Source organism: Sarcophilus harrisii, chromosome 6 (assembly GCF_902635505.1).
Source record: "Sarcophilus harrisii chromosome 6, mSarHar1.11, whole genome shotgun sequence".
Taxonomy (NCBI): Eukaryota; Metazoa; Chordata; class Mammalia; order Dasyuromorphia; family Dasyuridae; genus Sarcophilus; species Sarcophilus harrisii.
In genome coordinates this window covers 241,319,482-241,335,894 of record NC_045431.1, presented here as the reverse complement: position 1 = coordinate 241,335,894, position 16,413 = coordinate 241,319,482, and the positions used below count along the sequence as shown (strand labels likewise).

General features: G+C 49.9%; 1 protein-coding gene across 2 annotated transcripts; it reads right to left on the bottom strand.

Moving 5' to 3' along the window:
* Positions 1-887: 887 nt before the first annotated feature.
* On the bottom strand, positions 888-6,846 carry CATSPER1 (cation channel sperm associated 1). 2 transcript variants are annotated; one of them, XM_031942221.1, is made up of 13 exons: positions 6,763-6,846; positions 6,392-6,670; positions 5,548-5,760; positions 4,983-5,093; positions 4,309-4,468; positions 3,546-3,637; positions 3,256-3,399; positions 2,883-2,946; positions 2,571-2,643; positions 2,008-2,065; positions 1,774-1,849; positions 1,109-1,223; positions 888-1,034 (listed from the first exon to the last, which is right to left on the bottom strand). In XM_031942221.1, exons 2-13 carry the CDS (start codon positions 6,648-6,650, stop codon positions 1,008-1,010), a joined length of 1,392 nt encoding a protein of 463 aa, XP_031798081.1. In that variant the 5' UTR covers positions 6,651-6,670; positions 6,763-6,846; the 3' UTR covers positions 888-1,007. The 2 variants fall into 2 exon arrangements, with proteins under 2 accessions (XP_031798081.1, XP_003774134.2); XM_003774086.4 differs by lacking the exon at positions 6,763-6,846 and having other exon boundaries at positions 6,392-6,752.
* Positions 6,847-16,413: the final 9,567 nt, after the last annotated feature.

Genomic DNA, 16,413 nt, shown 5'->3' with positions numbered 1-16,413 from the left:
GGCGGCCGGGCACGGCCCTCCCCGACGCCGTCACTGCTCCCTGGGCATCGGGCACAACGCTCTGGCCTGGTGACAGTGACTCAGGCCCAGCTGATGCTGGCCCGTGGCCATCACCCTGAGGGACAGGGCTCTCCCTGGCTCCGGGCCTGGGAGAGCTGGGGCCCAGCACCAGGGCTGGGGGGGGGCTCCCTGCATGGTGGGTTTGGGGCCCGCTGACCACGTGGGGAGGACGGCCTGCCTCAGCCCCAGCCCTGCCCCTCTGGGCCGGGAGCCCGGGAGCATCCTCAGCTGGAGGCCGTAGCGATGGTCTGTCCCAGGCTGAGCCGAGGCCCTCAGCCTCCCCCGAGACCTCCCGGAGGCAGCCCCTCCCTCCCGCCCCCAGCAGCTCATTTCACCTTGGATATTCCTACAGCTTCCCGGCAGCTGGTGGTGGGGACAGCGAGACGAGAGCAAGCCCTGGGGGCCGGCAAGCCCAAGTTCAAAGCTGGCCTCAGACTTACTCACCGAGTCACTTTACCTGTCTGCCTCAGTTTCCTCATCTGTAAAATGGGGTTCTTGTTTCCCAGGATTGAAGGGAGACTTAAATGAGAAACAGTCACAGACCTTCCAGTCTCCTAAGAGTTAGCTTCTGTACCTGCTGCTCCCCCCCCACCCCAGGGCCTCCCCCAGCTGCTCTTGTCTCTGGCCTCTGGAGTCTGGGACGGAGACTGGGCCATGGGCTGCCCAGGTCACAGGCCACCGGGGTCACAGGCCACCGGGGTCACAGGCCGATGGGGAAGCCCCCCAAGCCGGGCTCCCCTGGGGGGGGGAACAACGGGATGGGCAGCTGTGAGGGGCCGGGGGTCTCTCCTACAAGCCCACTGGATTCGCAGCCAGGAAGGAGACAAGAGCTTAGAAAGAGACTTCCGGACTCTATTGGATCGCGGCCCAGGCAGCCCCGGTCCCGCCGGCCGGCCCCAAGGCCACGAAGGCCGGATCCACTTGCGGTCACTCGGCGACTTCCCCATTCACTTCTTGAAATCTTCTTCTCCGGCCTGAGAAAAAGGACGAGGGGGCTCAGGGACGAGCCGGGGACAACAGCCCCCCCCACCCCAGGTCCCCAGCTCACCTCAAACACCTTGTCGATGATCTCGTCGATGACGGCCGCCTGCGAGCGGAACACCTGCTGGTGGTGCTCCACGGCCGCCATCAGCTGCAGGTAGTGGAACATTTGTTCCTGCTGTCTGGGAGACAGGGGCACGGGGGGCCCTCAGAACGGGGACCCCCCCATAGAATGGGGACCCCCCCGGGCTTCCTCTGGCAGCTTGTGCAAGGATTATTGCTCCCAGGTCACAGACCGGGAAACTGAGGGCCACAGAGGGAAAGCAAGCCTGCTCCAATGGCCGAGGACCAGAACCCCAGAATGGGGGCACGCAGGGGCACAGGGCGTGTCGAGAGGGGCAGCCACAGGGGGTTTCCTCAGCTGCCCCATCCCCACAGCCTTCTCCGAAACCGGTGGGCCCATGAGATGTGGGCCCAGGCTCCCGGCCCGGCTGAGCGGCTGTTCCAGAATGAGGCAGCGGCCAGGAGACTCTGGGCTCTGGGGTCCCTCCCAGCTCGCACTCTGTTCTCTGATTTCCCATGTTCTAACTGCCCCCAGCTCTGACATCTTCTGCTCTCTGTTCTGGGGGTCGGGAGCCTTCCCCCAGTGGACTCCTGCCTCCTTTCCCCTGCTCCACCGACCCCTGGTCTTCTGTCTGCCCCCAGTGCCCGGCCCCCCGGGCTTCTCCTTACGATTCTGTCAGGTCCCCGTATTTTTTCTCAATGATCCTGATTTGTAGAGAAATCCCGCTCAAATTCTCCTCCGGTTCTGTGGAGAGAAGTGGCCAGAAGATGGGGGGAGGCCGGGCCCCAGGCTGATGGGAGGGGGTCCGGGAGGGCCCCGGAAGTGCCCCTCTCGGGCACCGGCTCCCTCCGGGAGGCTGGGGAAAGGCGGGACGTGGCCGGCGGGCAGCGAGGCGTCGATACCTTTCTCGAGGATGGTCAGCGACTCGTCCAGAAGGCGCTCGTGCATCCGGGCCACTTTCTGAGGAGCCAGTTGGAGGAGAGGAGTCAGTTCTTCCCTCCCGGAGACAGGAGCAGGCCCTGGGGAAGGAGGAGGTCTCCCTGGCAGGTGGGGGGGGCCGCTGGGGGGAGTTGCATCCATGGCTAACTGCCCCTCTGGCTGTTTCTGTCCCGGAGGGCACTTGGGAGAGGTTGTGATAAAAATGAGAGGAGAACACGGGCTTTCGTCAGAGGGGCTACAATGCCGGGTGCGGGCCACACAACCTGGATGTGGGCGTCCGTGGGACCCTCGATCCTTGACCCCACGCTCCTTGACCCCTCGCTGGGGCACGGGCTGCAGCCTGGGCACCTTCTCTCCAGTGCCCGAGACCAGGCCGGCAGAGAATGCTCACAGAGCAGGGTGGAGCTCTTGGACATAGATGCCATCTTTCTGGCTCAGCCCCAGGGAAAGCTGGCGTCCCGCTCAGCTCCGTGGCTGGCACATAGTAGGTCCTAACAAACAGTGATCGCCGCCCCCACCCCCATACCTTCTGCTTCTCCTTTTCCAGTCCCTTGAGTAAGGCCATCTGGAAGTTGTCCACCAGCACCGCGATCACCAGGCTACAAGACACGGAGCGTGAGGGCCCCGGGAGCGGGGGCAGGGCCGCAGAGGGAGGGCGTGGGGGGCAGGGGCTCCCCGTGGGCTTCTAGAGTCGGGGCCGAGCTGGGGCTTGTCTGAGGCGAGGGGCCCGGGCCTGAGGGCCAGACGAGGAGGTTGGGAAGATCCCGGGGGAGGGGGGAGGCGGCCGGGTACTGGGGAGCCCCGGGGTGGGGAGGGGAGAGGGGGCTTGGTTTCTCACTTGAGGAAAATGAAGTATTGTATAATAATGTAGATCATGAGGATGGGGACGATATACCAGGCACCTGGGGGAGGAAGGGCCTTGAGTTTGTACTCAGAGAGGCCTGAGACAAGTCATGGGAAGGATGTCCCTAGCTGGAGAGGAGCAGGATGGGAATGGGAAGTGGGGGGGGCTACCCCCCAAGAGTTTATCATCTTAATTTTTCTAATTGGATGCTGTCACTTTTCTGGATCAGCCCCCTGTGAACTTTGCACTCTGGGCCACAGTCCCCATTGTCCCACCCTAGTTACCACTCCTGCTCCAAAGCTCCCAAGACCGGTGCGACTTCCCACCTTGCTGGACCCCAACCCCCCTCCCGGCTCCTTCTCGCTACCTTTGTCCCGGCTGGACAAGTAGATGAGGGACCAGTCATCCAGAGTGAGCATAGTAAAAAGCGTGAAGATGGTGGTAAAGATGTTCTGGAAGCGCTTGGGGTCCGACTGGTTGAAGAGGGATCGGAATATCACCGAGAAGAAGACTGGAGAGGCTAAGGAGGCCCCGGAGGCCCTTGCAGTGTTGACCAGCCAGCCCTCCGGCCCTGCCCAGCCCCAGCTGCCCTCCCCGGCCCCCCGCCGCCCATGGCCCTGCTCTCCCCTCCCTCCCCATCTCCGCCTGGGCAGATACAGAGGCAGGTGAACATCAGGACGAGGATGGCCCCGATGGACGGCAGCGACCCGGCCAGCGTCCCCGTCACCTCCTGGAGGCTGTTGAGGAAGCTGAAAGCAGGAGGAGAAGACAACGAGGTCAGAGGGCTTGGCCAGGCTCCCGGGGAGCGCTGCGGGCCGGCCCTTGGCTGCAAAGAACCTTGGAATTAGGGAAGGCATGAGGGCAAAGACAAGGGGTCGGCGCAGGGAGACCCTGCCCCTTAGAGCCCGGGGCGGAGAACGGCCGACCTAGGAGAAGAGGAGAAAAAGCTGGGAGGAACCTTAGAACAGGAGCTGAGGACCTGGAACCCAGAGGACCCTGGATTTCCAGGGAGAAGCCACCTAGCATTCTAGTAACCCAATCGCTTTGTCTTACAGATGGGGAAACTGAGGAATGTGGCTATTCATCCAGGAATAAGATCATGGATTCGCATCCAGAAGGGTCATTTAGAATCATCTATTAGTTCACTGGCTCTCAAACTTTGGTTCTCGGCATCTTTACGCGATCACAAATGATCGAGGATCATCCAAAGAGTTTTTGCGTTTGAGGGTAGTTTTGAATGTGTAGTCCCTCTGAGGGTCTCAGAGCCTCCCATGATTCTCTGGACCACACTGTGAGAACCACTGATCTAGTTCACTTCCCTGGAGGGGTGTGGGGTAAACCCAGGAGTTTCCAGCTCCAAGCCCCGTCCCTCTGCAGCCGGTGCTGGCCCGACCGTCAGCGGCCTGCGGGGATCCCTCACCTGAGCCTGCGGAGCACCATGACGACCCGCAGGGCTCGGAGGCTTTTGAAGATCTTGAGGATGCCGAAGACAGTCTTGCTGTGGGCCATTCTCGTGACAGAGGAGAAGTAGATCTGCTTGAGCACGAAGTCCACCATGGCCATGACCATGATGAAGAAATCTGGGGGGGCAGGGGCACGGTGCCCATCTCAAGGGCCTGCCCCGCGAAGCTCCAGCCTTGGGGTGCGGGTCACCCGGCTCTCTTAGGCTGGGAAGCACCCACCCTGTTCTAGACCCCCCCAGACACCCTGGGAGAGAGTTACTACAGGCATTATATGCGTGAGGAAGCTGAGATTTAGGAGAAAAATGAGCTGCCCAGGGTTAGGCAGTGCCCACGGTGGAATTCGCACCTAGGTCTTCTGGACTCTGGGGCTCAGTGTTCTGACCACTGGTCTGGGTGTCTCCATCAGAAAAGCGAGCTCCTGGGCAAGGCAGCAGAGCCTCTTTTCCCTAAGTCTGGAGCCCCTCTCAAAAGGACGCTCCCCCTCTATTCCAGCCCCTTTCCCCAGCTGGAAGATCATTCCCTGCAGCACCTGCCAATTCATTACTACCACCACTCCATGGCGGGTTCCTCCCCTGCTTGTTCCCGACCTCCTCCAACCGTGCTCCCCATCCAACCCTCCCCCCTCACCCACCTAGGCTGTTCCAAGAATCAAAGTAGCCTAATCCCATGACTATGATCTTTAGGAGCGCCTCCATGAAGTAGATGCAGAGGAAGATCGAGTCTAAAGCTGTGAAGTACCATTCTGTGGGGAGGCCAGATCCTCCGTTTCAGTGCAGGTCTCAGCTCCCTCACCCCCGTCGACACTCCTCCCTCTGCCCTGATCCGGCCTCCTCCTGGCCTAGTGACCCTGAGGAATTGTCTTCCCAGGACAAATGGTCTTCTGGCAGTTACATCCCCTCTTGGATATTAAATTCCAAATGACATATGTTCCGGGATTACTTAAAGGTCTCTATATTTTTCTTTGAGGATATAAGTGGGCTGAAATTCCCTCCTTCTCTTCCTCCTTCCCTTTCTTCTCATCTTCCTCCCCTGTCCTTTCTCCCTTCTTCCTCCTTCTCCAGGAAGCCAGAGATGGAGCACCTAGTCCCACTGGGCTCCCTGGTCCCTTGTGGTGGTTCCCGGAGTTTCAGAACCGGACTGGATCAGGTCACGTCTCTCTTGGCCCCTCCAAATTCCCCTCCCCCGAGGACGCTCACCTCCCCAGATCTCCACCTCAGCAAAGGTCTGGACCACCAGGACAGTGGTGTTTAAACAGACCACGATGAAGATGAAGATTTCAAAGATGAGGCTCTGCACCAGGACGGCCAGCATGAACTGGATGCGGAGAAAGACTTCAAAGACCTTCCCGCAGCACTTGTGGAGGAGCTCGTCGGCGGCTATCTGCTTCTTGCGGGTCCGCTGTATCCTGGCTACAAGAGGGGGGTTCGGGAAAAAAGGAGGTCAGGCCCTGGCCGCTGACTGTGCCGAGCCCCATCCTGCCGGTGGGCGCTCCGACGGGGGCATTTGGGGTAGTAACCGAGCGGGCGGCAGCTCCGGCACCGGCCCAGTCAGAGGCAGACGGGCATGCGGTCGGGAGGCCTCCAGCTCCCTCTCAGACTCACCTACTTAAATCTGGAAGAGACCGACCCCTTCACTGTACACAGGGAATACGAGCCGTGACGGGGAGGGGCCTCTGCCTGCCCGGCCCTAGCCTGGCTTTTAGAGTGTGACAGAAGACAGCGGGAGAGCAGTCCCAAAGACACTTGGTGGGGGAGGGCTTAGGCCATGTTAGTACTGGGCACAAGGGCACCAAGCCAAGCACTGGGCAGCGATGCTTTTCTTTCTTGAGGTCAGGGACAGCCATGGCCTTGACAGCACCCTACTATTCCCTTGACTGTGCCCGAGATAGAGATTGGGGGGCCGTGGCACACTTCCACTGGCTCCATCAGAGTGCCCGAAGGGCTCCAGGGAGCAGGACCCAGAAGTTGGTCCTCCTGGGTGGCAGGGAGGGTCCAAGCCGGGGTTTCCCAGGCCTAGGGATCCACAGATGGATTGTCTTACTTCTCTTCATTTTTAGGTGGTGATCTTGTTCCCAGTTTTGCCCCGTGGAGGAGTAGGATGGCTGAATCCGGACGCCACTGCGAGAGGGCTTGCTCTTTGGGTTCCAGGAGCTTCGGGGTGGGTGCCTAATATGGATAGTTCTGCTATGTGACATAGCAGAGGGAGCCGCCAAGGGTGCTGCAAGAGTAACAGGCACAGGCAGGGACTCCGGAGTATCGACCTCCCTCCGGATCTCCTCTGGAACGGTTAAGTAATTCATCTTGAAAAGGAACCCTGGAACTGACACGAGAGTGACAGATGATTGGCCTGGGGTCCTCCAGACCCCATTCTTCCTGCCCTCCCCAGCCTCCCACCTGTAACTCTTTCCTTACCTCAGTTCATCCAAGGGACTTGTGGGGTCTCACATTCTGTGGAGGGACCCGGTTGTTTCCAGGGAGACGGTTCTGTGATGTAAGGCCTGGGTCCTTCCACTAGAGTGCCTTTCACAGAATCCTAGAATCTCAGAGGCCGTCAAAGGTCACCAGAACCCCGGCAAATCATCATCCACAATCTTGCGGACTTCCAGGAATGGGGAGCAATGACGATGCACTCGGGAAGGGCTGAGTTCAAATCTGGCCTCGCACTAGCTGTGCCCCCAAGTGCATCAGGAGGAATAATAGTAGTAACAGTAGCAGCAGCAGGAATAACAGGGGTACTATAGCAGCAGCAGGAATAACAGTAGCAACAGCAGCAGCAGCATCAGGGATAACAGTGGCAACAGCAGCAGCAGCAGGAATAACAGTGATAATAACAACAGCAGCAGCAACAACAGTAGCATGATTGTAGGAATGGCTTTCCATTTTGTCCATCCCATTTTCCTCAGTTTCTCTTTTTCTCTTTCTTTTTATCCTGGCCTTCCTCAAAAGTCTGTTTTGCTTCTGACTACTGCCTTCCTTGACCCATCGTGCCTTTTATCACCCCCTCCCCCATTTATCTTATCCCTTTCCCCTCCCATTTCCTTTAAAATAGATTTCTATACTCAACTGAGTGTGTATATATATTCTTCCCTCTTTGAAACAATTCCAGTGAGAATGGGATTCAAGCCTTGCCAGATACCATCCCTATTTCCCCCTCCAGTGTTAAAGCTCTTCCTTGTATACCACTTTTATATGAGAAACGTTTCTCCGTTCTACTATTTTCTTTCCTCTTCTCTTTTCCTTACTCCTTAATTTTCTTGGGGAGGGAGGGAGATGATCCCAACATAGCTGATTGACATTCATGCCCCCCTCTCTCTGTAGACTCCTTTGAACTGCCCTAATAATGATGAAGTTCTTTGTTATCACACGTATCACCTTCCCACATTGTTATATAAACACTTGAATTTACTCTCCTTTGATTTCTCTTTCATGTTGACATTTTTATGTTTCTTTTGTGAGTCTTATGTTTAAATACCAAGTTTTCTATGAAGCTTTGGGCTTTTCATCAAAGATCTCTCTTTCATCAAATATCCATTTTTTGTTGAAGGATTATACTCAGTTTTGTTGGGTAGATTATTCTCAATTGCCTGTCTAACTCCTTTGCCTTCTCTAATATCATATTCCAAGTCTTCTGCTACTTTAACCTGGAAACTTCTAAATCTGATATGATCATGATTGTGACTCCATGATATTTGAATTGTTTCTGGCTGCTTGCAATATTGTCTTCTTGACAGGGGAGTCCTGAAATCTGGCTATTCCTTCAAATCTTCATTTTGTGATCTCTTTCAGGAGATGATTGGTAGATTGTTTCAATTTGTATTTCACTGTCTTGATCAATATCATGGCAGTTTTTCTTTACAATTCTTTGAAAAGTGATAGCTAGACTTTTTTTTAAAAATTTCAGGTAGTCCAACAATTCTTTTTAAAATTGGTATCACTCTTTCTCTTCCTCTCACGTGATATATAATTTTAAAATATTTTTCCTAAAATCATTTTATAATATTTAAATATTTTTTCAAATACATGTAAAGATAATTTTCAATATTCATTCAATATTCAATAAATCTTTTTATTTACAAAACATATGCATGGGTAATTTTTCAACATTGACCCTTGCAAAACCTTCTGTTTCAAATTTTCCCCTCCTTCCTCCCACCCCTCCCCTAGATGGCAGGGAGACCAATACTTGTTAAATATGTTAAAATATATGTTAAATCCAATATATGCATACATATTTATACAGTTATCTTGCTGCACAAGAAAAATTGGATCAAGAAGGAAAAAAAAAACTGGGAAAGAAACAAAATGCAAGCAAACAACAACAGAAAGAGTGAGACTGCTATGTTGTGGTTTACACTCGGTTCCCAGGATCCTCTCTCTGGATGTAGATGGTTCTTCATCCCTGAACAATTGGTGAATCATCTCACTGTTGAAGAGAGCCACGTCCATCAGAACTGATTGTCGTATAGTCTTGCTGTTGCCATGTATGATGATCTGGTTCTGCTCTTCTCACTTAGCATCAGTTCGTGTAAGTCTCTCCAGGACTCTCTGAAATCCTCTTGCTGCTCATTTCTTAAAGAACAATAATACTCCCTAACATTCATATACCACAATTTACCCAGCCATTCTCCAACTCATGGGCATCCACTCAGTTTCCAGTTTCTGGCCACTAAAAAGAGGTCCACCACAAACATTTTTGTACACGGTGGGTCCCTTTCCCTCCTTTAAGATCTCTTTGGCATATAATAAGCCCAATAGAAACACTGCTGGGTCAAAGGGCCTGCACAGTTTGATAACTCTTTGAGCATAGTTCCAAATCGCTCTCCAGAATGGCTGGATCCATGCACAGTTCCACCAACAATGTATCAGTTTTCCCACATGGCCCCCAACATTTGTCATTTTCTTTTCCTGTCATTTTAGCCAATCTGAGAGGTACGTAGTGGTATCTCAGAGTTGTCTTAATTTGCATTTCTTTTTTTCTTCATTGAATTTTTGAGCCTCTTTTACCATTAATTCAATTCTATTTTTAAGATGTGATTTTCTTCAGTATTTTTGTGTCTTTTAAAAAACCAAACTGTCAATTCTCTTTTCATAATTTTCTCACATCACTCTCATTTCTTTTTCCAACTTTTCTTCTACAACAATTTCCTTAATTTTTTGACCTTGAAGGGCTTTTCTAGTTGTAAGTCCAATAACTGCAGTTTAGATCCAGTTATTCAATTAACCTCTTAAAAGTATTCTAATCTAGGCTACACCCCCCCTCGCCCCCCATCTTCTTGACAATGCTCTCCCAGCCTCTTCTTCCTCATCCAGACTAGACCTGGGATCCTAGAGCCAAGTATAATCCTCAGAAGTGAAAGAGTCTGGTCCTTTCCTGGCAGGATCAAGTCTAAAACACCCAGGAGAAAGGGGAGCCTCCAATCCCTGAAAGGAACAGGAGGGGGAAACAATCCCCACATCCCCCCAGGGAACTTGCAGGGCTCTAACCACAGAGGAGTACTTGGCAAGGATCCATGACCTCACTGAAGGAAGGTCTCTTCTCTCTTGGAAGGTCATGAGGTTGAGGAACCTTACTCCTCTCCTTTTTTTGACCAAGGACAACACACTGTGAATCAGAACCAACTACCACTGGGCCTTGTGGATGTAGGAGTTTCCATTCTCTTCATGGACACAAGTGTGTACAAGCCAGATTTGATAAATCAAAAGGTTTTTTTTTTTTTTTTTTTTTTTTTTTTTTTTTTTGAGGGGAGGTACTCATTTCTGTTTTGAGCATGGAGTTTAGGAGAGATCTCCTGAGCGGTTTTGAAGAAAGTGAATAGTTCCAAGAGGCAGAGATTAAGAGGGAATAAATTCTAGGTGTGGGGAGCAAACTGTACAGAAGCATGGCGTCCTATGGGAGATGATGTGTCCTGAGGGAAGAGTCCTATGGGAAGATGATGTCCTATGGGAAGAACAGTGAGAATAACAGTTTGGTTGGGTCAGTGACTGCGGGAAGGAGACTGATGTCCAATAACTTTAGAAACATTATTTGGGGTCAAGGAATAAAGAGCTTTCAATGGCAAACAGAGAAGTTTGTATCTGAACCTAGAAGAGAAAGAAAAGCACGGGATTTTATGAGGTGGGGAGGACCATAGTTTGACCGTGTTTTAGGAATATTGGCAGCTGGGTGGAGGATGAATTTGGAAGAAGTGTCAGTCGTTGTGATACATTGTGGGTGGAATTGTGAATAGATCCAGCCATTCTGGAGAGCGATTTGGAACTATGCTCAAAAAACTACCAAACTGTGCACACCCTTTGATCCAGCAGTGTTGTTATTGCACTTATATCCCAAGGAGATACTAAAGAAGGGAAAGGTACTTGTATGTGCACGAATGTTTGTGGCAGCTGTGGTTGTAGTGGCCAGAAACTGGAAACTGAATGGATGCCCATCAACTGGAGAATGGCTGAATAAATTGTGTTATATGAATGTTATGGAATATTATTGTTCTGTAAGAAATGACCAGCAGGATAAATACAGAAGATTGGAGAGACTCACAGGAACTGATGCTGAGTGAAATGAGCAGGACCAGGAGATCATTATATACTTCAACAACAATACTATATGAGGATCAATACTGATGGACGTGGCCCTCTTCAATAATGAAATGAACCAAATCAGTTCCAACAGAGCACTAATGAACTGAACCAGCTACGCCCAGCAAAAGAACTCTGGGAGATGACTATCAACCATTATACAGAATTTCCAAATCCTCTACTTTTGTCTGCCTGCATTTTTGTTTTCCTTCACAGGCTAATTGTGCACTATTTCAGAGTCCGATTCTTTTTGTGCAGCAAAATAACCGTTTGGACATGTATACTTATATTGTATTTAATTTATATTTTAACATATTTAACATGTATTGGTCAACCTGCCATCTGGGGGAGGGGATGGGGGGAAGGAGGGGAAAAATTGGAACAAAAGGTTTGGCAATTGTCAATGCTGTAAAATTACCCATGCGTATGTCTTGTAAATAAAAAGCTATAAAAAAAGAGTCAGTGGTCAAGAAAGTATATGCCAAATTTCTATAATCATGTTAGATGATATAACGGATGAAAATGTTAGATGAAAATAATATCAAGCCTGTATAAGCTAATTTAAAGAGTATATCTGACAGTATATATTATATATATATATAAAGACAAAGATATACTAGTTATATATTGCTGATTAAGTTCAAGATCCTTTGATTTTTCAATGCTATGAGGATAATTAAGGAATTATCCTGTGTTAAGGAATACATAACTAGTGGGAGAGGTAACATTTGTTCAGAAGGGTGTGCATTTGAACAGAGCAAGAACTTAAATGGTTTTATTGTAAATCCCACATGCATTATTTTAAACTTTAAACTGGGATTACTTAAAATTGTTACTCGCTGTATTTATGTGTCCATCCCAGAACCTTTCGTTAACTTTAGATAAATGCGGCAATTTTAGAAGAATTTGTTTTTATGTTGGAATACATCATATAATATCGGCTTCTGATTTCAGTTGTAGACAGAGAGAGGTGGTGCAGGTGACGGATGTTGGTGATACGTAAAATTGTGAATTCCCTGGTCTAGAAAGATTCCATAAGGTTAGAGTTAACGTTCATGAACTTACCTGTTGATTAGCAAAGTAAATTGGAAGTTTGTTGTGAGATCAGTTTTGTAGGAAATTTCTACAGTTAGCCTGAGCTGACAAACAGACCAGAGCCACAGGACTGCATGAGATGTATCTGGAGGAAGGGAGGCATCTACTTTTTCCTTTTCATCTTTTATCTGTAAGATGCACTTATCAGAGGGCAATGCCCCCTTTGATTTTGGTCAAGTCATTTTGTCATCCATTTTTCCATTTTTTCCCTCCCACATTGTCTCCAAGTCCCAAGAAACCCTTGATAAAATATTTGTCTTCGATCTAAAAAAGATGGCCAAAGACCATTCTTTTTTAATAACCAGTTGGCTTGGTTTATGAATGGTTAATAAAATGATTAAATTGAAGAGAGAAAGAAACTATAACCAAACCCTGGGTTAAATGCTGGAAATACAAATATTATGAGCAAAAAAACACAAAACCAGACCTCAAGGAGTCTTCAATCGAATGGGGAAAGACAATACGTGCAAGGAATCTGGAGGGAGGAGGTATCCAGCTGGGGGGGTGGGAAGCTTGGATCACATCCTGGGGAGAGATGAAGTGATGACCAGGCCTAGAGCCTTCAGAGGAAGCTCTGGGAGAATCCTCCACCCTCCCATCACAGGGAGAGGGCCCAAGGGCAGAGGGTACTTATGAGAGGGCCTAAGTGATCTACCGAGGAGGTTTCTGGGGCCTGATGGAGAATCCACTTTTGTGAGAAATGAATGAGAAGAGAGGCTAGAGGAAATGAAATCAGAAAAAAAATGAATGAATTGATGCAATTTAGATTAAGTACTGTATCGAATGAATGAATGAATGAATGAGTGAAAAACAGTAGGCATTAAGCATTTACTATGTGTGAAGCACTATGCTAAAGGGTGGGGATAAAAGAGACCAGCAAATAGTTCCTGCCCTCAAGGAGCTCCTGTTCTAATGGGAGAAAGGTCACGGCTGCCAGTTGGATGGAGGAGTCCCATGGTCCTCAGCCAAGCAGAAGACCAGGGATATTCTCTGATGTCAATCATCCCAGCTCCTGATGCTGAACCACCGGACAGGGGCTGGGACTTTGGGGTCACAACTTCTCCTTCTGGGTCTCCAGTGGCTGTGGTTGCAGGGTCCCCAGGACTGGCTTCCCAGGATGTCCCCAGGACATGAACCCTGGGCTGGAGGCTCCTGGGCTCAGGCCGTCCCCATCGGGAGCTGAGGGAAGATTGGGGCCAAGATGGCAGCACAGTCTGCCTTGTGGGGCTCATGCTGCCTCTGGCCTCTTGCTCTATCAGTCAAGCTGGGGGCTAAGTCTGAGGAAATAAGGGCAGGCAAATCCACGCCTGCCCACGAGGAGCTTATAGTATGTGGTAGTAAGGGCACGGGGGTGGGGAAAAAAGGGCTGGGACACCGTGGGCTGAGGCTCCAGGGATAGTGTGCTGCGAGGGTCTCCTGGAGCAAGAGAAGTGTCCGGGAGCTCAAACTCTAGTAGGAGGAAGAGGCAGCAACGTGGCCAGTTAGGGGACGGTGATAGTCCAGGTGAGAGGTTAAGGCCCTGAATCTACAGGCGGCCATTGAGCTAGAATCAATGACGCTCATTGACTGGTTGGATTCAGAAGTAGGTGGAATCACAGCTTTGAATTAGGCGGTGGGGACACCAGACAGAAATAAGGCAGCTCAGAAAGGGGGTGTTGGGGGTGACCGTCAGTTCTGTTGTTGACTTGACGCCAGGAAATCTCATTTGAAATCTCCAAATGACAAGGCTCTGGTGGGTTGGGATGGAGTCTGGGGCTGGATAGATAGAGTGGGGAGTTCTCTCTGATGCAAATTGCGTCCCCTTTGACTTTTGGGGGGGATGATGGGGGTGAGCCCTGAAACTGGCTACATCTCCTGGGAGAGAGCCCCCCCCCCAGGGAAGCAAAGTGGTCTCATTCAGGCCTGGTCGCCCCCTCTACTGAGTTGAAGATTAGTCCAGAACCACTCCCAGTAGCTCAAACTCTCAAGAGAAGTGATCTCTTTCCAATTAGAGCTCTAACCGGGGACATTGTCAACGATTGAGGGAATCTCATTCAATTTTCAATTGAGAGCCGAACCTCAGGTGACTAATAAAAGACAACTCAGAGCCCCAATCTTTGCAGAAGTCCCAAATAGGATTTTCTCTGCCAGGGAAGCTTTCTTCTTGGCAAAATTGCCCGCCAGGACTCTTGCCCTCTGTGAGGATATTCTCTTCTCAGGGTTAACCTTTGCTATGTCCCTAACAGGACCTTTTTGCCCTCTGAGAAGTCTGTCTTCCCAGAAGGCCGGCATCTCGGCACCAATAAATCCCTTTTGCTGCACAGATTTCAGGTTTGCGGATTCTTTCCCATTGGACGAGCACCGACCAGAGGGGACCCCTCCACCCCGACTCTCGCACCTCATCCCCGTTACCGCTGACCTCATGATTTGCACCTCCATCATCTGTATGTGGGTGAGAGGAAGGTGACACAGACACCGGAGGGTGTGGAGAAAGAAGTAAGATCACAGCCTGAGAACTCTGACAATGAGCCGCCATAATGGCCATGTTTATCCAGTGAGCAAGCGGAGATGAATTAGTGAGACAGACAGGAAGAGCCTGGGTCAGGGACACCCAGCAGGAAGATGGTGTCTGGGAGGAGCTTTTTTTTTTTTCCCCAGACAGCTCAAGAGGCTCTACTATCACTTGTGACCTAAGCAAAGAGACCTCCTCCCTTTGATAGATAGCAATAACCTTTCCAGGTGGTACGGCGAGTAGAACACCAGACGTGGAGGCAAGAGACTCATCTTCCCGAGTTCAAAAGCAGCCTCAGACACGTACTAGCTGCGTGATTCTGTTTGTCTCCGTTTCTCGTCTCAGCTGGAGAAGTTTAGTATCTTTGCCAAGAAAACCCCAAAAGGGGTCACAAGGGTTGGACACAGTGGAACAACAAATATCCTTTCTCAGCGGAGAAGGGTGGGTCACGGGGTCAGTCACTTCAGGTGAGTGGACAGAGAAAAAGGGGCCTACCTTGGATGGAGCAAGAGCCCAGGGTGACTTCAGGGGTGTGGAATATAGTGATGTAAATAAGACAAGATGGTAGAAAGGAAAAATCAATGTTTGTTAAGAAAAATAATTCAAAAGAAATAAAAAGAAAAATAATAAAAATAAAATTTAAAAAATGACTCAGAACAATAGAAATTGGTCCCCTCCCCCAAATGTTGCCTATTGTCATGTTGACTGTGACATCTAAATAAAAAAAAAAAAAAAACAAGGGCCTGAAAACCAAGATTGAGAAAAGGCCGTCAGAGTTGGCCGTTGGCAGACCATGGGACCTGGGGAAGCATTATCAGTTGAGCAATGAGGTTAGAAGCCAAATTACTGAGGGCTGAGGAGTGAGAGAAAGAAGGAAGGGGAAACAACCAGTGTGGACGGCTTTTGAAATTTGTTTGGAAAAGGGAGGAGAGATACTAGAGAATCACTTGACTGAATCATAGTTTCAAGAGATGATTTCTGAGGCTGTGTGTGGGATAGTGACATTTACCCAAATTAAAATCAGATAATCTCCAGGCTACAAAAAAAAATAATAATAATAATAAAAAAGATTTATTCCGATCTTGGAGAAAGGGCAACTCCCGATAGACAAAGTGTCAGTAGAGAAGCACAAACTGCAAATTGTAAAACACAAGCTTAAAGAGACCCTAAACCCCCCAATCTTTTCTCCCATTGGCTGGGGGAGTCCAGGCTTATATTCTAAACATAAAAATCTATCCTAGAAACAAAAGAATAAATAACAAACTCTTAATTTAAATTTCCCTAGAGAATTGCTGTACGAGGAAGTGGATATCCTGGGATGAGAGAATTCTGTCACCCAAATCCCAATGCCATCACCTGAAAAAAAAAGTCCTTAAATGCTCATTGAGAAACCAAAGGGGACACGTTCATCCAAGACAACCCAACATCTGCAGCTTTTTAGCTGTGGCTCAACTTGTTATGGCAAAGTCTCGAGTCATAGTTCAAGGTACATCCCCATGATTGGTCCTCAGTTTATCCCATTCGGACGGGAGAAATCTGGACCTATTTGTCAGCAGCAGGAAAAAAAGAGTATGGAAATAGCTACCATGGCTTCTGAGTCGGGGAAAGCAAAGCCCGAGAAGGAATTAGACATCACAGAGGTGACGAATGGTGTTAGGAGTGAGACATGGGGAGAAATGGAATGATTGTAGATAATAGCCAGATCAAGGGATTTCACAATTCCTTATCTTGGAAGTGGGACATCTGTGGGTGGTAGTAAGTCCCTGGTAGGGTGTGACTCGGAATCAATCTGTCAACAAGCAGCCACAGAGTCACCCCGTTCCTGTTTGTAGCTAAGATGGCCTGTAGGCCGTGGGAGATGAGGAACTGGAGATGAGTTTGTTCTCAGGTCTCACCTGCTCAGTCTC